The 23108-nt window shown below is 32.1% G+C and overlaps 1 protein-coding gene across 17 annotated transcripts in view; it reads right to left on the minus strand.

Annotated features, from left to right (window-relative positions):
• Nucleotides 1-266: 266 nt before the first annotated feature.
• The window catches only part of LOC148615929 (protein MTSS 1-like), a 54576-nt gene continuing 31734 nt past the window's right edge, over nucleotides 267-23108 (minus strand). The window contains exons 7-16 of one of the 17 annotated variants that reach the window (XM_088582570.1): nucleotides 21763-21920; nucleotides 21056-21220; nucleotides 18927-19070; nucleotides 15742-15780; nucleotides 12880-13285; nucleotides 11354-11484; nucleotides 8782-8886; nucleotides 6685-6859; nucleotides 4487-4606; nucleotides 267-4063 (exon numbers count right to left, since the gene is read on the minus strand). In XM_088582570.1, the coding sequence (XP_088438696.1) occupies nucleotides 3279-4063; nucleotides 4487-4606; nucleotides 6685-6859; nucleotides 8782-8886; nucleotides 11354-11484; nucleotides 12880-13285; nucleotides 15742-15780; nucleotides 18927-19070; nucleotides 21056-21220; nucleotides 21763-21920 (2228 nt within the window). In that variant the 3' untranslated portion in view covers nucleotides 267-3278. Of the gene's footprint in view, nucleotides 4064-4486; nucleotides 4607-6684; nucleotides 6860-8781; nucleotides 8887-11353; nucleotides 11485-12879; nucleotides 13286-15741; nucleotides 15862-18926; nucleotides 19071-21055; nucleotides 21221-21762; nucleotides 21921-23108 lie in introns of all 17 variants that reach the window. The other 16 variants (XM_088582576.1, XM_088582572.1, XM_088582569.1 and 13 more) reach the window with 16 other exon arrangements.

Below are 23108 nucleotides of genomic sequence, written 5' to 3' on the forward strand. Positions count from 1 at the left end.
TATAACCCCCATAACCGATACCAACTTCCTTGTGTTTTTAACCTTGATATAAAATTTTATAAATACACAAGTTATCGCACAAAACAAAGTGTCTACAGACGACAACACCATACCAATATTTGTGATAGTTTAAAAACAGGAAAAAGATTTTTAGCCTCCATGTTTTTGATACACTCTGGAATATGCAATAAAAGATATCCTCAGATCTAGAGGAGACCTTTATCTCCCCCTGATCTAACAACATAAGTGGCAAAATAAGACAAGTGTTAGTCTAACATTTTATTATTCACACAGCCGGCCTTACATTGACCATGTGACAACATAAACACAGGATCTATAACTATCTAATAAGCAGAGAATGATATGCTGTACTGTACATAATGGAGAGAGTGATCACAGAAGTTTATTTGCTTTACAGTCTTCAGTAAAATCTAATTCATATCTCCTTTTTTTGTTAATTGGATAAGGTAAACAGAGACAATTAGGAGAATACTACTCTAGCACTTTTGTACCTGATGTTAAGAGATTTTTCTGATTTTTCTGATGTGGAATTGTTTTAATAATTGAAGTAACTACAAAATACAAAGAACTGTTTACCTCAGTATTTTCTTTGAAAATAAAAAAAAAAACCAGAGATTTAAAGAATACTTTCACCAAAATGTAAAGGGAAAGTCAACTCTGGTTTTTATCAGTGTTTTTAAATGTTTAATGCAATGTAGCTTTATATAATTCTCTATGTGAAAGATTAGGTTAGTATCAGATACCAGCTGTGCTAAAATGACATGAGTACTATACAGGACATTATATGTCACCTGATTGTAACTTCTAGATCTATGGTCATGGTCATAAAGCAGAAATCAAGTATCAAAATATACTGGTACATATTTAAACAAATTTCTTCTCCTGTAGAATAATCATTGATATACTATCTCATGTATTTCAATAGCAAACCAAAATAATCAGAGTAAACAGGGGTTAAAATCAGTGGTGGTCCATGGTCTGGAACCTCCTATTTCCGACCTTTAACCTTGGACATTTCATTTTACCTAGGTCCAGGACCTACAACTGTATCTATTTACACTTAAATGGGGACTTTTGATTTGAAACTTCAAGAAGTCCAAGACTCCACAAGTAAATTTGGACCCCTGGTAAAAGACTATCTGTCTTGTTTAATATTTTAGTAATTTGATATGGAAATGTGACCAAGTCTAAAGAAGCAGCATCTGATATAGAATGCAAGACAATGTTTATGATAAAATAATTTTGAAGTTATAAATAAAAAAAAAGACATTTAAATTTAGATAATGAACATGTTAAGAAAAGAAGTTAATCAATCCTGGTCCTATGTGTTTTTGCTAGATCTAAGTTTCATCTTCAATATTCAGCAATTTGATAAACTGGCTTTTTATCTTAATTATCTTGAGAATTTGGTCAGAATTTAACAAATTTCAATAAATATTTCTCCATTTAACAGTGACTGACTATATTATTATCACCCTTGAGTACAAATGTCCTGCTATAATTTCAATTACTATGTTGTGTATCCTTTTCTCAAAAAACAATTTTAATATGAAAAATTTCGAAAATAAGTAAAGGATATCGACAACAAGCCATTTAATAAATAATAATAATGAAAATATGAGCTAATGAATGTGTGCATTGTTATAATAATGAAGATAATTATCACATCATAGACCCTGAACATTCCTTGTCTGATTGGAGCAAAGCATAAGGTTATATTAATGCAATGGATATTCTATAACCTTCCAATCGAAGAAGTTTGTATTACCAGTATTATTGTACAAATATATTGTTACAACTGTGGAAACAAAAAAAGATATGGACCACAGATGTAGAAAAGATGGCACACTATCAACCAGGATGTAGTTATCAAAATAATAAGTTACAGTTCATTGTTTATCAGGAATTTTTGTGTGTACTTTCTGTAGGCATTTAATCAAGAAGACATGCATGATGCAAACATTTCAGTTTCATTAAATACATTTCACAAGTCAATGAAACACTGATAATGGACCAAGATTTTACTGCTCATGTAAAGACCAAATCTCAAAACAAAATGAATCCACACAAAAATATCCTGATATACAGAAAATTGACCAAGGCAATTAAAACTCCAGGTCTTCACCAAAAACATGACACAGAAATAACAAAAACAGCATCCATGAATGTCACAAGATAAACTAAGGGGGATAATTTTCAACACAGGAATAAAGTAAAACTGTTTTTCACATTTAATTTAAAACAATCTTCATAAAAATATAGCACTGGATAATGTAGCCATAGAAACTATTCACACAGAGTCAACGTTTTGTTTACTTTTCATTACAGTAATAGTACTTCATGGTAAAAAAATCTGCACAAATCAAACATTGATAAAAGTTGTGATCTATATTGTGTCATTCAAGGAGTAAAATAAATTAGGATGACAAAGACATAATGATTAAAAAAAAGTGAAATAAAAATGGACTAATATACATAATGTTCAAAATGAACTGTCTTGGCACATTGCACTAAAGAACATAAAATTACAATAATGAACAAAGTCACTCATAAAAATCAATCACTCTCTATGAGATTCTAATCAAGAACATGCTCTACAAGATAGATAGTACAGAAGTAGTTGACAATGTCAGTCTATTGTTGACAATGTCACATTTGTCTATTTATAGGTCAAAAATAATTGCTCCTATCTTATAAGATTGGCTGACAAAAATTCCTGACACTAAAATGAAGTCTTTCATACTTTTTGAATGCACAATGAAATTTATTTTAATTCATGACCATTATATGAAGGACATTAGCCCCTATTTATATATTTAAAAAAAAAAAGAAGGCTGTTATTATGTGATAATTGAGCATCTGTGAGATCTTTGTTAAGTCTTTACCCACATACTACAGGCCCACCAGTAATTGAGTAGTTTAATAGTTGGTTTTGTATTTTAAGATTATGAAGAAATGAGTTGGAAATGAAATAAATAACGTAATAATACAAGCAATCATATTATAAATAAAACAAATCAAAGCTGATTACTAAACCCTGAACAATAGACAATACTGCTAAAAGAGGAAGAGCAAATATAAAAATGGAATTTCTTGACAATCACTAAAAAAAATAAGCCTTCAATAATATCATAAGGTGTGCTGTATATACAAGCCTGCCAGGTACATAATTCTGCCTTTCATACAAAGTTTAAAACTGTTTACTATCACACTAAAAAGACAAGAACAAAACATCAATTACAGCAATATTTTATATACTAGCATTCTGATCCATTGTCTTTAGAGTTCACACGTCGTAATTTAGGTCCAGACTTTAATTCAGACACCAATGAAGCTCGGAAATCAGTAGAGTTATTTTTGGGTTTATTATACACAGGGGGAGGGGCATTACTGTAAACACTTTCTATTTCCTGAAGTTCCTCAGCTGATGGAGGTGGAGGAAGATCTGAGTCACACATAATATCTGGTGGGGGTGGTGGAAGTTCTTCATCATTTTGCAACGAAGCATTCATAGCAGCAAATCGTTGGTTAAGATTTCTTATCATGTCTACCTGACCAGCAGGCTGTCCATGATGTGCCCGATTTTGTCCATAAACTTGCATTCCTGTCTGAGCATAGTGGGGTTCACTTGGTGGTGGCATCATAGCATTGCCTACTGGCGGATTATAATGTGCATACATATTTGGTTGTGAGTTAGGCACAGACTGTTGATTGTAAGAATGATGAGCAGCAGTAGATGCATACACATTCTCATGACTTCCTTGCCTCATCTGTCTTGCTTGAATACTCTCCTGAATCTCCTGTAGTTCAGCGTATGCTGGTTCAGGCTGACTTCCTGAACTGCTAGTCCTGCGGTGAGAACTTGGTCTTCCTGGTTGTTGAATTGGAGGAGACTCTCTAGGAGGGGTGTTCCTCAGTTTCTGAAGCACAGCTGGATTTGCAGTGGTAATTGAAGAGGAACGTCGAACAGGTGGTGGTGGCTTGTTCTGAGCTTGATTCATAGAACTTCTCCTGCCTAAGGAGTTTCCAGAAACTGGAATGCCTACACAAAAAAAAAATTTAAAAATGAAGAGAATTTATTAAGAAATAAACCAATAATTGTTCAATAAACTTGACAACATCTGAGCATGTTAATAACATTAAAAAGTCAAGACTTGACATGCCAAATGGAAGAGTTTTCTGGTACACAATTCATGCAGGTAGGCAAGACATGCATTGTAACATTATGAGTTTTCCTCAAATGATATGATTGGTTAAAACTTAAGTTGAGGAAGGATTTGAGGAAAATCTCAATTTGAGATTCTTTTATGACTATCCTTGTAAAAATACCAAAATATTACTGAGATATTTACCTGTTTTTAGTTTTACTCTCTAAGGACTGTTATTTAAACTAAAATAACATTGAAGCTGTTGAAGCAGGCCTTTTAGAATGTAACACAGTATTAATTAATACAGAGTAACCTACCAGCTGTTGAAGCAGGCCTTTTAGATTGTAACACAGCCTTAAAAGCATTTCCAATTTCAGAATTTCTAGGTATGGTGTAATATTTCTCTTTGTCGGTTTGTTCTCTGGTTATATCTAAGTCTGAAAATACAACACTGACATGCAACATTCAGGAGTCAAAGGTCATACAGGATGTGACCTTGCCAAAATACCAACGAATTAATCATACAGCATAATGGAGAATACATAAATCCCAAATTAAACCCCCAAAACAATATAAAACAAACAATATAATTTTATATTTCTTTTAAGAATGTTTTTTTGAATCAGAAACCTACATATTCAAATATCCATGGTCAATTATTACTTTTAACTTCTACCCTCTCATTGTTGTAGGATTCAAGGCAGACCCAAGGAAGGCCTAGCCTTCCCCCTTTATAAAAATCACCCAAGTGTCCCTCTCCCTTTCTGGCACTAGACCGGTTATCTCCACTATGTATATGTCCATTTGGCAAGATCAACACGATGCTGAAGGATTACAACACATGACAAAGAAAGCATTTACAACTAGTGACATACATGTACATGCTCCTATAGAATCAAAGAAATAACATAAGGAGTTCATCTTGATGTAATAAGGGTTTTCAAGTACATGTACATGAACTTAAGTATACAAATGGCTGACACCAAGTGGTGGCATAAGCTCACATAAATCTATTATCCAGATGGGCATAAGATGTGGTTCTCAGTGGTTCTTGTATGTTATAAAAATTAATCAGTTTTACAAGGACTCATTGACATAGTATTGACAGGAAGCCACTTTACAAAACACACATTAGACTTTAATGAAAGTTTGACTGAAGTAAAACAGCTTGTTTTCATCATCAGTGACATTTTGTTTGTTCAATGGATTGTAGTTTCCTCTAAGCCAAATACTAAGCTTTGCTAAAGGAAATGACACATCAATTCAACATTTTAATGCTGAAAGCCATAATATCAAAAGGAAAATAAGAACCAATAAAAACTACTTCTGGCTTCATTCAGGCTGACATTCTACAACTTTGTTTCTTAATTCATCAAGTTTTTTTTCTAATTTTCAAATTATTTATGGATGAACAGATAGTTGTAATCATGACACAACCCTAAAAAATTTGGGAAGAGATAAAAAAAAAACAAAAAAAAAACAACAACAACAAAAGCAAACAAAGGCATAAGGAGGTTTCCATCAAGTTAAAAAAATTTAAGGACAAATAGAAAAAGTCATGCAAACAAGGAAACTGTAGTTTAGTTAGTGTAAACCATTATACATCAGGGTTACTAGTTACAAAATATAAATAAAATGATTAATCCAAATGTTATCTAAGTATAAACAAATGATCAAGTTGAAAGAAAATATGAAGAAGTACCTACACAAAATACACTTTAAGTTCTATCATTTTGCATCAACAAGTTTAATTACCAACTTCTATATTCTGTTATCTTATCTTAAAATAGGAGGAAAGCTAATGTGTGATTCTGGTCATCCATACATCCCAGTATAAACTGGTAGTAGACCCTGAACTCCCAACCCTAAAAAAAATATGCGTGATTCTGGTCATTCAAACATTCCTAGTATATACCAGCAGACTCTGAACTCCCAACCCTCAAAATATATGTGTGATTCTGGTCATTCAAACATTCCTAGTATATACCAGTAGACTCTGAACTCCCAACCCTCAAAATATGAGTGTGATTCTGGTCATCCATACATCTTTAGTATATACCAATAGGCCATAAACTCCCAACCATCAAAATATGATTGTGATTCTGGTCATCCAAACATCCCTAGTATTATACCAGTAGACCCTGAATTCCCAACCCTCAAAATATGAGTGTGATTCTGGTCATCCAAACATCCCTAGTATTATACCAGTAGACCCTGAACTCCCAACCCTAAAATATGTGTGTGATTCCTGTCATCAAAACTTTCCTGGTATATACCCTCAGACCCTGAACTCCCAACCCAAAAAAACATGTGTGATTCTGGTCATCCAAACATTCCTGGTATATGCCCTCAGACACTAAACACCCCGAATTTCTAACCCTTGTTGACATTAAACTTCCAAACGTAACCACATTTTTTTTGAGTGTGTAACCATAACAACACATATATTTTTATTTAGCCTTAGTGAAGAGTATTTATTCAAACAAGGTGTAGAGTGCGTTGAATACAATCTTACCGCCTGTAGCAATAGTGTCCTGTGAACTAGCAGGTGTATTGTTCATTGTACCGTAACCACTAGAACATTGAAGAGAGTGCTGACTGTTAGATGTATCATACGTACTCTGAAGAGCAGCAGTACTGGCTTCTAACTCTTGTATCGCTTTAGCTAACTCCATAGAATTCTGTTTTCTCTACAAGTTAAATTAATACAACTTATCTAGTGTTAACTATTCCAGTCATTTTGTTTTTGTTGATTATAAATATAAAGAACGAATGCCAGCAGCTTGTTTGGAGTTGTACCCTATTCAGGCTGTATACATGCATATCTATATGTGACAAAATTTCATACTTGCAAATGAATATATATTTTTTTCTTTGTCTAAATATTGAAATATTATGCATAGTAACTTATATCTGAAGCATCTCCCAAAAAGGGGGATGAATTTGATCAATTAATTTGAATAGTTAATGAACTGAAGGTATAGGCAATCAGAACGAGGATCTTGTTCTTTTTGCATGCTATGAAGTTAAAAATATTTCTACTGAAACAGTGTTGAAAGAAAATGGTGGTGGTTGAAAATGAGACAACATTTATACAATACAACATTCAGATATGGCTAAAATTAATTGTTGAGGAAGAACCATTGTAGGGTTCTGATTTCATAGTTCTATTAAACCGTTAGTTCCAAAAACACAACAAATTATTTTTCATATTTTTGTTTTGTTTTCTTTCACTGACAAAATCTTCTGCCAAATCTAGGAATTCAAACTATGGTAATAAGAATTAGCAAACTATAAAAACTGATACCTACAAAAATTAATTCTTAAACACTATTCCAACCTAACACTTACATCTGGAAAAGGCAAACTTAACCTATTCCAACCTAACACTTACACCTGGAAAAGGCAAACTTAAAAGGTATAAACACTATTCCAACCTAACCCTTACACCTGGAAAAGGCAAACTTAACCTATTCCAACCTAACCCTTACATCTGGAAAAGGCAAACTTAAACTATCCCAACCTAACCCTTACACCTGGAAAAGGCAAAATTAAAAGGTATAAACACTATTCCAACCTAACACTTACACCTGGAAAAAGCAAACTTAAAACATATAAACACTATTCCAAACTAACACTTACACCTGGAAAAGGCAAACTTAAAAGGATACTTTAACTCAACATATAAATTTAGCATTATTTAACTTTTTTTCTCCAAAGATTAGATATAGGTATAAAACATATTAACAACCCCCCTAAAAACTGCTCCAAATAATAAAACAAAAAAATAGGGCATTTAATGCGACATTGGTAACAAGTTACAAATGGATTCTTTTATACATAACCAAATGAATGAACCAGCTCCAATTAATTTTTGTTTCAAGAATGGAGTGATGACATTGTACACTTAGTAAATACATTATAAATAGTAAACATGATTTCAAAGAAGAAACACTTTTAATCTTCAAATATACAAGTAATTTCTTTGAATATGTTCACAATGCATCATTCTAATGGCTAAGCAACTTAAATTCTTCTAGACTGCAATAATACAATTTGTAAACGAGCAAGCCTTCAAACAAAATTGAATTTAAATATAAAAGCTACAAGATAAACAAAGGCATAAGATCAAGACATACCACATATTTCAAAAATTAGTACTTTTAGATGAACATATCAAATTAAAAAACTATTAAAGAGAGAATTTATACTTCAGAGACAAATATGGTGTTTTCAATGCATGTAAGGTATTTCATTTATTTTTGAAAAATAGCCACTTAGAATTGAGATGAATTTTCTAATTGCATGAATCAATTATAAATTAGCAGTAACTTTAAACAAATGTATTACATGATAAAATGATAGGTAGGTTAGGTATAACTACACAGGTTGAAAGCCATAAACAGTTGGGGCAAGTATAGACATACCTAGATTGATATATGTTTGAATTTGGATTGCAGTTCAAATTTTTTACAAAGTATAAAACTAAAACGGAAGTGGCCCTTTTCTGACCATTAGTTTAAGTAACAAACCCTGCAAAAAAATGTTTTCTCAAGTATCTACACCATATTCATCTTTAAATGTAGAAAACTATTTCTAATAGATCCCTTGCCTTCATCCCTTTCCTCAATTCTACTTTTTCAAATTCTGTATGCAAAGCAGCAGTACAAGAATCGAGATCTTTTATGGCTTCTTCCAGGTCGATGGGATTGCCAGGCTGTACCACACAGAAAGAAAGCAAAGAGAAGAATATCAATATTAAAAATCAGAAAGATAACAATAGTGGAAGCTTGAACCATGAATATGTACTAGTCAAAGTGTGTACTTAATAAATTCTTTAAACATCTACAACAAGGGACTCAACTACTAGACAAGAAGTTTTCTTTAAATAATAATAAGATTCAAAACTACTTGTCACTGTCTGAAAGTGTTCTTATCCAGAACAATGGATTTACAATTATGGTGTGCATTATTTAACAACTTTGTCATTTAAGTCAAAATATTATTATTTTAAATTTTTATAATTGCAATTTTGAGCAAAAATCCAAATCAGTAATGTTCAAAGTCTCATAATGCATAAGTTTCACAAGACATTGAACAACCAGGAACATACTGAGAAAATTTGTTTTTGGTGGATACCAACTTTTATGGATAAGGAAAGAAACACAATTTCGTGGATTCTCAAATTCACAGTTTTGTGGCTTTCAGTATACACATCAACGGATATCTCCTCTTCATTGGGAACCAAATTTCGTGGTTTGACTTACCCATGAAAACCACGAAAATAGGTACCCAAATTGGTACTCTGACAGTAACTACTGGTTGTAAGGTGATCTTGTCAACAATCCAGAACCAAGGATAAAACAATACATGTTTGTTTCTAGATCAGGGGGACATTACATTTGAAATCAATAGACTTCAAGTAAATGGACATACTGGTAACAACACTTATATGCAATGTGTTTATTTTTCCATTTTATTTAAAAATATCATTCATCAAATGTTAGAAAATGGTACTGAACTAGGCCGCTACAGGTTCAAACTGACTTTCACAAGTAGAAGGTCGAGGACATTTCCAAGTTTCAAATCATTGACCCACTTGAGGGAATCAATAGTCCTCAGTAAACCATCAATTAAAGGGTAAATGGTCTAGGAATCAGGTAAATGAAGTGGTACAGGTCCTTGGTCTGATGTTGAGGTTGTGGATCTTTGGACCACCACCTATTTGAACACTTATGTTCATTGGCCTACGGATAGGTTTTGGGTACGCATTCCTGATCCTTTAATGGCTTTATCTTAAAATTACTTACTGACTTAATAATGCATGTGTGGTGGGATTAAGGAGAAAATAAAAATGATAGGGGAACATAACTTTCCTAGTTTGTATATAGAGTCATTATACAAACTGTATGAAGTCTTGAGAAAAAGGCAAAGACAACAATTTTGATCTCTTCATCTGGTTCAAGTTTTCACTTTTGTAACAAAGCAATAGGAATCATAGTTATTCACAACATGTCATGCAAAAAATAAAAAATAAAAATTGTGTTATGTGGAAATGCAATGGAAAAATCAAAGTTAAAATAAGACAACGAATGAAAATGCATGAAAATTTAAACCTCATGCTAAATAAAACATGTTAAAATGTTAATTATATAGTGAAGTGATGAATTACATTACACATGAAATAATGTTTAATTGACTTAAAATAATTTAATTATTTAAATATGAAATCAATACACGTTTCATTTTCTTGTAAAAAAAAATTAGGTAACATATTACAAAATGAAGCCTTCCCAAATTAATTTTATAAGATTTTTAGGTTTCCATTCATACTTCTTTAATCACTTAAATTTTGAAGATACTTCTGTACGATTCAGTTTAAACAAGTTACAAGTACAATGTCAGGGTCCTAGGTAGACTTAAAATACATTTCTATATACAGGTATATTTCACCCTAAAGAATTAAAAATAATGTCAAGTTTGAATCAAAAAAGCATACTTAAGTGTTCTGCAATGATAATATCTTTCTTTCCTAATTCTAACTGAAAAGCTAAATGTTTTTTTTTTTTATTTGTCTTCTTAAAATCATACCTACTAACCCTCCCACATTAAGGGTAAGACTCCCGAACTTACAATCTCCAAAATAGAAATGTAGGATTTATGGGAGGTTTTTAGTTAAACATACTATATTTTCAGTGAAAAATACTTAATAATTGATTTTTAATATAAAAAATTTGCTTTTATGTAAAATTTCTCACATGAGACAGTGTCAATAGGGGAGAATCTCAAACATAAACAATTCCAAAGGTTAAAAGGTCAGGAAAAATACTAAAAGTCTGTACTGCAGTACTGTGATATTACCCTTACCTTGCATTATTGTTATTATAATGTGAAAAAATATCTGGTTCTAAATCAATTGGGTTTGACTTGATTTTGTAATAATACTATGTATATTGAATTCTATAAGATATGATAGAAAGATAGAAAAATCAACTTTTGAGATAACATTTGGCAGATGACAGAAAAAAAAGACTTTTTGCCATTTTATTACTGGCAACTGATGCATAGCTGCATATCCATGATGCACATTTTACTAGCATTCAAAGCATGATCTGTAAGATGGTAAATTTCACTGGCTTAAAAACAAAGAAGGTATTATTAAAGAAGTAAGAGGTATCATGAACCTGTGTTTGTGTTGTATCTGGGGGACTTTTATCAGTAGGGGTTCTATCACTGTCTGTGCTTTGCTCACGTTGACGGTCTTTCTCCATGTTGGCAAGATCAGTTAAGTTAACATATGCTGGCTGTTCTGACTCTGTAAACACACAAAAATGGGGGGTAAAGATAAACCAGATGACTTACTTAAGTTATGTGCAAAATGAAGGAAATATTGCATATTTTGTGAGAAAGAAACTATCATGAAAATAGGTCACAGCAAAAATGTTCTCCCAGAATGGCCTGTCTGTTTTTCAAATTGTTAGTAAAGAAAATAAACAGTAGAGACATTGAACTGCTATTTTGAAACACTAAAATAATTTAGTTTAGAGTAATAAATGTTAGCTGAAATAAAATGTTATGAAATATCCAAATTGGCTGTACAATTTCTATACTGTAGCTGTACTAGACAGAAACCCTGGAAATAGCAAATACATATTGGAAATAACAAATTTTATTTTTAAAAAAATATATATATAAATATACATACATTGCAGGAAGTGTGTTCAGAGACAAAGGTCTCAATAGCTCAAGTGCAACTTAAAAGAATCAATGCAGAACTAAAGGAAATGGAAAGTTTTTACAAATACCACAAATATCATTTTTTTTTCAAAGATTAAATATAAGTTTTAAAAAAATCAGGACTTTCCAAGGACTTTTTACAGCTTTTATTTACTTTCATTATACCTGGATCTTTTGTGGCACTACAAATTTTGTAAGAAAAGGTGTTCTTAAACATTCTTAAGCTATTTCAACAAGGGATCTGTAAGCTACTTCTCACTGAGTATACACCCCCCTTTCCCCCAAAAATATACTCTCCCCAAAGTCAGTCAACAAAAAGTAGTTGTCAGACAGGACCAAAATATTAGCTGAGGCTGCATACCAAATATCATCGGGCTATGATGAATAGTTCCTGAGAAAAATGTTATGAAAGTTCTGGTTACCAATAGAATGATGGAATTATGGACAGAGCTAACACAGTATACCCCCTCTTATTTGAAGCAGGGGTACAATTATGTTCAAAAATTAACTAAGTCGGTGAACAGGAAGTAACCGTCCAACAGGACCAAAATCAGTACATGCAGTATAAGACTACATACTGAGGCTGCATACCAAATATCAAGTGGATATGATCAGTAGTCTCCAAGAAAAATGTTATGAAAGTTCTGGTTATGGATGGAAGGAATGATGGAATGACGGACAGAGCTAAAACAGTATACCCCCTCTTCTTCAAAGCAGAAGTATAAAAATCATAAGTGAGTTAAACTGACAATTATCAGTTAACACCTACAAGCTACAACTGACTGTTCTTTAAATTTAACCAATATCCCTAAACTGGGTTCTGTTATCTTTGGTATAACAATGGTATTCAATATGGATCTGGGTCCCAGGAGAATTATTATTATTTCTGGTTTATACCTGGTATCTTTAGTGGAGCAACAGCTTTAACTTTGGGTTTGGGTCCAAGGGAAGTATGATTACTTTTGGTTTATACCTGGTATCTTTGGTGGAGCAACAGCTTTAACTTTGGGTTTGGGTGCCAAGGGAGGTAACACTGGCTGCATTTTGTTAATAGAAGCTGATGGAGGGCGAGCATAGGGTGTGTCAGGCAAACCATGATTCTTCTTCTTGTGTGGGTGGCGCATCTGAACTTCATCTTCCTCTAGACTCTCCTGTGGTGGAGGTTCAAATAGTGATGCAGACAAAGCTGGTCTGTTATGTGTTTTTTCATATGCTGACGATATTGTGTGAGGCCTGTTGTTAGTATCAGCTTTAGTTGTACTTGGTGGATTTGGCCAGTTTGTCCATGTAGAGCTTGCTGAAGGAGTGTTGTCTGACGGTGTGGACGAAGACGAATCAGCATTGTCTGACTGGGCACCTAGACTAGCACTATCGCCATCCTGTATAATAAAATAAGGTCATATAAGATCATTTAAGGTCAAAAGATCATGTTAAGAATCAATATTATCATGGAAAAGTTGTTTTTTCAAACATATACAGCAATATTCATTAAGTGCTATAAAATGCTACAGATACTATACACTCCTGCTGAAAATAACGAATACAATTTAATTTTTTTAATTTTTTTTTTTGCTGAAATAAAATTGTGAAATTGTAAGTTGATATATGTAAAAAAAAAATAAGGTAATTAACAAAAACTTTGTCAACATCAACTTTTACTTGACACAGGAAACAAGTAAAACAAATCAGAACAAACGTCTGGTAAAATTAAACTGATGTTATATCAAAATCATATAGTACAAGTCAGCAGTAGATCATTATACAAAGAGGCTAGTTTTAAATACCAGTCTTTATAAGCACAAGACTAGAGGTGATTCATGCATGTCAAAAACCCACCAAATTCAACTCTTAGTACCAAGTCAGGACCATTGCCGTACTAACTGCTCCAGTAGTAAAATATCTATTTTGCCAGATTTATTTTGACTTCAACTTGTTATGGATCTGATACATGTTCGGTAATTTGATTCTTACCCTCATTCAATTGCTGGGCTTTTGAGAAATTTTTGAAAATTATATAAATTGAGTATGGAACTGCAAGAGTTATTGTTATTTATTTGTTTGATTTAAATGGGAGATGTACAGTTTTCTCATAAATCTGTACATAGAACGGACTACAGCTATATAATATATAGCATGTATGGACTGAAAAGGTATTGTTGGTTTGGTAGATTTTTTCCACACTTTGTATAACCTCTACCCTAAGCAATGTCTGAATTTTATATGGAGTGGTACTAAAATACACCTGAAACAGATAAAGTAAGGTAGAATGGTTAGTACATTGCTTAATACCCAATATTCCAAAAGCCATAAAAGAAATGTTGTACCAATGAAAGGGAGAAAACTCCATTCCTACTGCATGCCTTTTTCAATTTGCAAAGAAGCCATTCAAGGAGGATAAAAGCATTGCACAAAAGCAACAATTTCTACTATTTGTTCACTAGTTGAAGATTAATTCTTATCAACCATGATTCAAAACAATCTTAATGATTTAAAATTTTCATTCAGAATAAAATATTCAATCTACTACATGTCTTTACAAAATACATTGTTTTCCAAGAAATCTGAAGTAATTTGGGAAACTGAATAAGACCAAGAAAACTGATTGTATCTTCAGTAATCTGAGAAACTGAAATAGACCCAGGAAACTGATTGTACCTTTGGAACCATACTCATTAGTAGCCATTTGAATAATGCTAGTTGATGTACAACTCCAAAATCCAAGACAAAAATGTTAAACCCTGGAAAGAAGTGAAAGCTGTGATACAGTATCAACATAAGTTTCAAACTGGATAAAACTCTTAATTTTGTCTCGTGAATAAATGTTTGACTAGATTCTGACAGGAACCAAAGTGTTCATAGAATTTGCATTTTGACATATGAAATGAGTAATTTATACAAAGTTAAAGAAAATGCTTATTTCTGACTGCCATATTTTTCCTAACATGTCACGGCCAAAACCCTTTAAACCCTTAGAATCTGGTATGGAACAGAGTAGTACATTTTTATTGAGATCCATTTACTTTTACCAAGTAATTGCCTGATAAACAATAAAAAAATCCATTTGTTTGTTACCCCTATTATTTCTTAATTCCCGGTACATGCAGGTACCACTTAAATTAGTTTTAGCTTGACACTGGCGGCATGGAACCTTGTGATGCAAATTTGAAATTAGAAAATTACAGTATACCAAATATACAAGTATATTATGTTTATACCATGTATTTCTTTCAGCCACTTTTTGTAAGCAGCAAGATAAATAAAACCCAAATTAAATATCAACCATCATTTTGTGGTTTAGGGCCTTGAGAATCAACCATCATATTGTGGTTTACGACCTTGAGAATCAACCATCATTTTGTGGTTCAGGACCTTGAGAATCAACCATCATTTTGTGGATTAGGACCTTAGGAAATTTTATCAAGATCAACCATTAATAGTAATGTTCCAAGTTGTTGCATGAAAATCAAGTGTCTATGAAAGATAACAATAAGAATGATGACAATAGCACCATACCATTATATGACTGAGGTGATATTAAAATATAATATATGCCAAAGAAAAGAAATGTCACATTGCTATTAATAAACATGTACATCAAATACAAAGTCCAAAATAATACAGATATGCAGACATTCAGTACACAGATAATCCACTGCATAACCAAAGCTACACTACAACAGACAACATCATAATAAGTGTACAAGTCTAATAATCAAATTTTGCAATAACTATGGAAATATACTATAAAAATAACAAACTGTAACTATGCTACAAAAAAGTGACTGCATGCATACCATGGATGTGAAGGGGAAGATGGATTACATGGAGTTCCTACCTTCTGTCGGAGATTTAGCGACGAGGGGGTGGTCGGTCGCTGAAACAATGTATCTTGAGAGGTAAATCCTGAATCTTGTGATGAAACACTTTGTAAACGTATTGTACCCATGGGCAGTTGCTATCAAGAAAAGAAAATAAATTCATGCCAAAAATCAATGAAAGAGGAGAAATAAAGATTCAAAGAAGAATTTTCCTCTAATGTGTCTAGTCTACCAGTAAATCTCTAACTACGATTTTTTGGGGAATTTCATCAAAAGTTTCAAAATCTAAAATCTACCCCAAAACTGCAAAAAAAATAATGGACAAATGTCTACAAAATGAATACAAAGAAGGTGGTGGATAAAAGCTTAATTTTACAGTGAGGAAAATACTTAATAATGGAACTGAAAATTAACATGCATATCTAACAGCACAGGTTCAAAATGAGGAATGAAGTAAAACATGCATGATATGATAAGAATAAAGTTTTCTCCCAAAATAAAATCCATAACATTCACAACACTTTTCACCTTCTACAAATTTAACATTTTAGAAAACAATTTTTTTTTATGATTAGAAGTGAAAAACCTAACACATGTCAACTCCTAAACTTATGCCCAAACAAATCCTTATGGTGTGAACACTATGCTATGATGCTATGTGCATACATCTAAGTAAAACATGTATAAAAACAAACATGTAAGATGATAGCAACTAATTAACAGTTTACACTATGTTATTTTTAAAAAGTAGATACTATGACAACATTTATCAATGCAAACAATAATTATACCTATTTCTCAAATCATTAAAGGTCACACTATAATGGCTCATAAGAAAGTCAATCTCTTCCAGAATCATAGCAAAAAAAGCAGGAGTCAAATAAAGAATCATGAAAAAAGATGATACATAAAAAAAATCCAGTTTTTATGGACAACCACATTTTTTCAGAACACGAAAATGATCTTGACTGCATCATTGCATAATAAAAATAAATTGAAGGATTGCACATATTTTTTTTGCTTTACTGCTAATCACTGTTAAAACAACAAACGGGTAGAAACAAGAGGCTACCAGGAGCCTGAATCCCTCACCTGGTTAACTTTCAAAGGCAATAAATTTAACAGGGAGTTGTCCAACAGTTTGGATTCAAGAAGATTTTGGTAGTATATATTATAAGGATCATTTCAGCAACTGATAGTTTCTTTCTTTCTATCATAGTTTTTAAGATATTGGCTGAAAACTAAAAAAAAAACCACATCTTTTTTCACCTTCCCAGGAATTGTCTGACAACTTTGATCCCTTGGAGACTTTTCTAGGCCTTATAATGAGGATAATTTCAGCAATTGAAAGAATTTGGCTAAACCTAACAGTTTTGGAGATATATGCGAAAAACTACTGTCTGACCCCGATGTTCTCTTTTTAGTAACAGTAGCCATGTTTTTTTTTTACAAAAAAAAATCCCCACAAAAGTTCTATGCAGGATACCCCAGGGAACATTCATATCAAGTTTGGTTCCAGTTGGTCAAGTGGTGTCAGAGGAGAAGAGTTTTGAAAAATTGTTAACGACTGACAACAACGACGAACACCAATGGTGGCAAAAGCCAACACGGCCAGTACAATCCAAAATGACACAAGGGCAACATTCATCTTATTAACAAAAAATGGCTAAACAAAAATATCTATTATAACAATTAAATCCAAATGTGCCTGATCCTTAAAATGATTTGTACTTGATAGATATAAATCTCTTATGTGTATGGAAACAGCTGATATAATTAATTGTCATGAAAATGGTTTTCTATTTCAGCATGATCACAGGAAATTAGTAGCTAGAATATATAAACATATATACAACAAAAAATAAGTTGGTGAACTTTTATAGGCATTAGAGGTTTATTTATTAATCTTAACAGCTGTCACAATCATGTCAGAATTCACCTTATGAACTGTATAGATCACTAAAGTACTATGTTAACAACATTCTCTGAAAAAAGAACTTTAACTCATAAAGCTATCAATTTTCATAATTTGACAGCATTTTGTTGTTTTGTGAAGTGAATTCATGAATGTCACAAGACTTGCAATAGAATTCCATATATTTGCCAAATATCTGAATTCTCAAAAATACGATAAAAACCATCGATATGCACCCCATTAGCACAAATAATTTATACGGCAATACTTGTTCATTATCGAAGCTGATTTTAAATGCATAATATAAAAGATAAAGAATCTGATATACTAGATGGGAAGTCATGATGATGTGTAACAAACCCTTGTTTTTCAAGTATGTTATAGACATGCACTTTATATATAGGCCACACAAAAGTTTTGTTTGATCTTTATCAATGTTGTCTTTGTTTTAGTACATAAAATATAAAGCCTATACTCAGGAACAAGAAACAAATAAATGTAATGGAGCCTAAAAGCCTATACCAAGTAACAAGAGACAGACATATTATTATAATTGGGCCTAAAATACTACACTAAGGAGCAAGAAACAAACAAATTAATGTAATGTAGCCTAAAATCTACATCAAGGAACAAGAAACAAACAAATTAATGTAATGTAGCCTAAAATCTACATCAAGGAACAAGAAACAAACAAATTTATGCAAAGGGCCTAATAAAGTACTAGTGTGACATATTATATTGATCATTGAGACAGACATTGTAATGGTAATCCCCTCCTCTTACTACTGTCCTATCAGTAATTACTGAACAGCTAAAAACTGTTTCAGAAGCGATGGATCTTCTTGATAAGAAGTGACAGTCATTAGACTCAGTCGTAATGATAATGTAATTTGGTTTGTTCAATTGTCTTGTAAAGGAAATGAAATAAGGAACATTAGACAATTAGGGTAATAAGATATGATGGATGTGTAATTAATTAATATTGGTAGAGGATGAAGTCTGAGGCTTATGTAAAATTTCTAGGATATAGTAAAAATCTGTCTGTATTTGAAGTAGTTACCAAATCCTTACAACAAAGTTAAATTTTACTACTCTTCCAACAATAGGTCGGTACAAGGTAAGCATATGTTTAGATTCCTGCAATAAAAAATATTAGCACAAATATAATGTTTTAGATATAACTTTTTTTTTGCAAACTGCAAATGACACAACAGTATGCCAGGGTGAAAAGGTAGACCACCACTTGTCAGACCATCAACATAGAGTTATGGTTCTTTGACAACCAACCTGTAAAGAGTTACGGTTCCTGGTATGGTGACTTGGTGAGTGTGACTGTACTGAACCACTGGAGGAACTGTTAATACTACTAATACTACACATACTGGATTTTCTGGAACCAAGACTGCTGGGAGAACTTGGAGGACTTGGTTGCTAAAACACAAACAGGGAATGTCAATCTGACTTCTTAAGGCCTCCTGTGTTCAAGTAAGTCCAAACAAATTTAATTCTCTGATTCTTATTTTCATTTTAAAGGAGAAGACCATGTTATTGTGTAAGTCATAAATATCAAAACTAATCTGTTAAATGTTCGTGAAAATTACATTGAAACAAAACAATTTCCTTTTCTTATCTAATTAATCACGATTTATAATTAGGGAATTTGAATTTCCCATGACTATGGGCGCCAACCATGATCAATTGAGCTGTAACGTCACAAAGTCGGTTTGCAAAATGAAATTAAATAGGTAATTGATTATGATGTCCCAAAAAATCTCAATTTTGGGACTTTCCCCCTATAATTTCAACCTAAAACTAACAGAAAAAGATATTGAGGCACAACATGTAAGCAAATGTCAGACAACACTGATGAACAACGGAATTTGCAGCTAGAAGACTAGTATGTTAGAGGAAAATCTAATGGCTACTTCTGCAAAATGCTCGAGTAGCCGGTCAAAAAACTTTTAGAATATTTCTCTTTTATCATTTTGGCAATCGTAAGCTTGACAAGACAATATGTTTTGGTGATTAGATAAACAGGATCATAGAAATATTTACGGAATATTCCTTGTTTATATTATTTGCAGTACTTGTATCAGTACCAAACCGACTTAGTGACATCACGAGCCAATCAGAAGCTATCAGTAAAAATCAATAAAGTCTGCTTATGATCTTCCTTCAAATAGGAGAGTTCTGCAAGATGGCTGTCCACTTATATTTCAAAGATTTCAAACTTTGCATAGCCTTGAGCACTTTACAAAAGCGCATTTTGCATTAAAAGTTATTTATTTTTGTTTACGTGGGTATGATTTATCATAAAAACCTAACTTAATGCAAAGGTAGTCTTTCCCTTTAATAAAGCAATTCAATAATGTAAATTGTATGTGTTAGTGTTAATAGACAAGATTGTCTTGTTCAATTAGACTGATGAACAAAAAAAAACTACCATTTTTTGGAAATTGTTGTAACAGGTACATAAACAGACAAATTGGCAGCTGAAAATATGATACATGTAATTATAACATGGTATATGATGGTCAGTATGACGATGATACAAAGCAAGTACCTTACATATCTAGTACTAACTAACATATGAATACAGAATTATCAGCTCATGGAGCATTTTTCCATTGGTGTTTTTAATATAGTTGATTATATGATTCTTAAAAAATATCGGTACATGTATCATTCATCATGGAAATCATGTGACACAACTCTGTTACAACTGGATCTCCAGTCCACCTTCATCATAATTTGGCTTTTGAATCAAAATTACCAATAATCTTTAATTTTTAGTAACTGTAAACCAATTCATTTTTGGGCAAAATTTATTTTCATGATTTAGGATGTCAATCCAATTTTTCTGGCCTAAAACCCTGTAAATGTTCTATTCTATTATAAAAAGACTTACTTGTATTTTCAGGGTTTTTATTTCTTGCTCATGAAAGTAACCAAAATTAATTGCTTGCAAAAATTAATCAGTTTACATTATATACAACATTACTGTCAACAATTAAAATAATAAGTAATTAAGGATTAGATACAGAAATCAACATTTCCATTCCAATTTGGCTCTTCAAACATGATGTTTTAAGTTTTCAAATCATTACATTGTATTTTTATACAGTAACCTATATTGTTTATGTTGATTGTTGTTGTTTTTAGTTTTTATAATCTAACCATTTATTTGGATTTTGAGGTATTTGAATTGTCCTGTTGTTCATGCTTCAGTATTTTTTTTTATATTGTTATGGTTTGCTTTTTCCATGGAAAAATAAATTTTTTGTGTATATCTTGAATGCTAAACCTTTCAATACAAATAAATATATTTATTTGTAACACAGTTTACCCACTGTACTTAGATTGTTGAATCAGTATTTGATTTGCTCACTTTGTATGTGTAACATCTGTTTACTTACTGAACTAAGATTACTGAAGAAACTACTTGAGTCACTGCCTTTAATGTCCATAATAACTTGTTCACTGGCAGGTGGTAATGTGTTGGGCTCACCAGCCATTAGACATAAGCCATGAGTAATATCCTGGAGATGAGTTATTTCTGTTAACAGCCCTATCTCATGTTCCTGAAATATTACACCAAATATATTTCAATGCATGTTGTTTTGTATGTCCTCAACATGATTTTGCCCATGGGTTAAACTGCTGGCACAATCCATATTTGATGTGATATATTGTTCACTCCACTAACATATATTATATTGTTTCTTATACACTGGGATGATTTTTTGGGGTCATCAAACAAAACAGAAATTGGTCAAATCAGAAATAAATAAACAGAAAAAAAAGAATTGTAACGGTAAAATCGGGATTTCAATTAGTGGAATTCCACTAAAAAGCAGGAAAAAATCATCCTTGTATATACAGGATAATTATAAAGCAACATGATTAGCTGAGAATCAGTATCTACAATGTGAAGAGTAAAATGTCAAGCTTGGGGATCAGATCCACCATTTTAATCATTTTTTTATTCTGTAAATATTTTTTGCAAACATAAAAATTTTCACCTTGTAATTTGTATCTTGTCTATTAGTTTGGAAGAAACTGAATATACTCTTTTCTTAAAGTATTACTTAATGTTTCAATTAGAAACCCAAAACATGCTTACAACAAAAGGTCTTAAGCAGCTTATAAAAAGACAGTATCTGCTTCGTTCCTCAATCAATGCAGTCCTAACTGCAGTCTTCTCTGACTCCTCCAACAACAAGTACTTGTCAGTCACTTCCTTCATAGCATGGTCCAGTTTAGTCTGCATGTCTTGTTTTCCTAAAGTTATACATAGATTGATTGATTGATAATAGGTTAACAATTTCATGCATTTCAGAATAACATTTAATCAATGGAACAAACCATGTTAATGGCCCATTACACTGGACCTGACTTTTAAAATTTGCAATAACACAGAAGCAATAGCATGCAATGCCTGTCACCCCACTCAGAAATATAACACAAACTCAGACCCAACCAGTTGTTACTCTACCTCCTATAGGCCACATACTTCATGATGATGCAGTGATTCATAAATAGAACACAGTTATTTAATTATAGTATACTGGTAAGAAAAGATAAAGATAACACAAATTTTGACATAACATTTATGGGCTTTATCTCCTAGACACATTTTATACAAATATCTAGAATAAACATACATTGAATAATATGTTTTCTTTCTAAAAAATATCTATAAATACAAGGGGCAACCAGTTATTGCTGAATGAGAGTGTTGGGTAAACCATATATATATATTTTTTTCTGAATCATTATACATTATTTTTATCACAAATGATTGCTAAAGACTTGTCTTTGTCACAAAGACCCTTAAAACTTTTAACATGATCATACTGTACAATAAAATTCAAATGGTCGCCACCTGAGTGAAAAGAAAAATATTGATCTGTGTCTTTAAATGGTGAAAACATTTTAGCATAAGTTGATAGAGTTAATTTGGTACATAGGTTTGTGGTTAAACGTTTCCTTATACAAAATTCCACTTCCATATGAAAATTATTATTCAAGATCCCCCCATAAAATAAAGTGTTTTGCAATGATAAGAGAAATCACTAAGTAAAATCAATATAATACTGGTAAGTCTTTAATCCTACAAGGATAGGCTTGTTTATCAACTATGGCTAGACCATATTTACAAATGTAGCTTAATGGTTTGTATTGAAGGAAAACATTTAAACACAGATTATATATGATGGGGTATAATTCAAAATCTTCACTTTCAAGGTAAGGTGACTTTTGAAAGAAATAAGGTCATCAGAGGTTACATTGTAAGAAAATACAACTTTCATACAACCATGAAAGAAACCCTGTCTGACAGGGCTTCACAATAACCATTTCTTGTAAGGAAACCCTGTCTGACAGGGCTTCACAATAACCATTTCTTGTAAGGAAACCTTGTCTGATAGTTTATTCATAAACAAGCTAAGAGCTATATGGCTACAACTA

This window comes from Perna viridis, chromosome 5, assembly GCF_037379345.1.
Source record: "Perna viridis isolate PV_CMFRI_1.1 ecotype Kerala chromosome 5, ASM3737934v1, whole genome shotgun sequence".
NCBI lineage: Eukaryota > Metazoa > Mollusca > Bivalvia > Mytilida > Mytilidae > Perna > Perna viridis.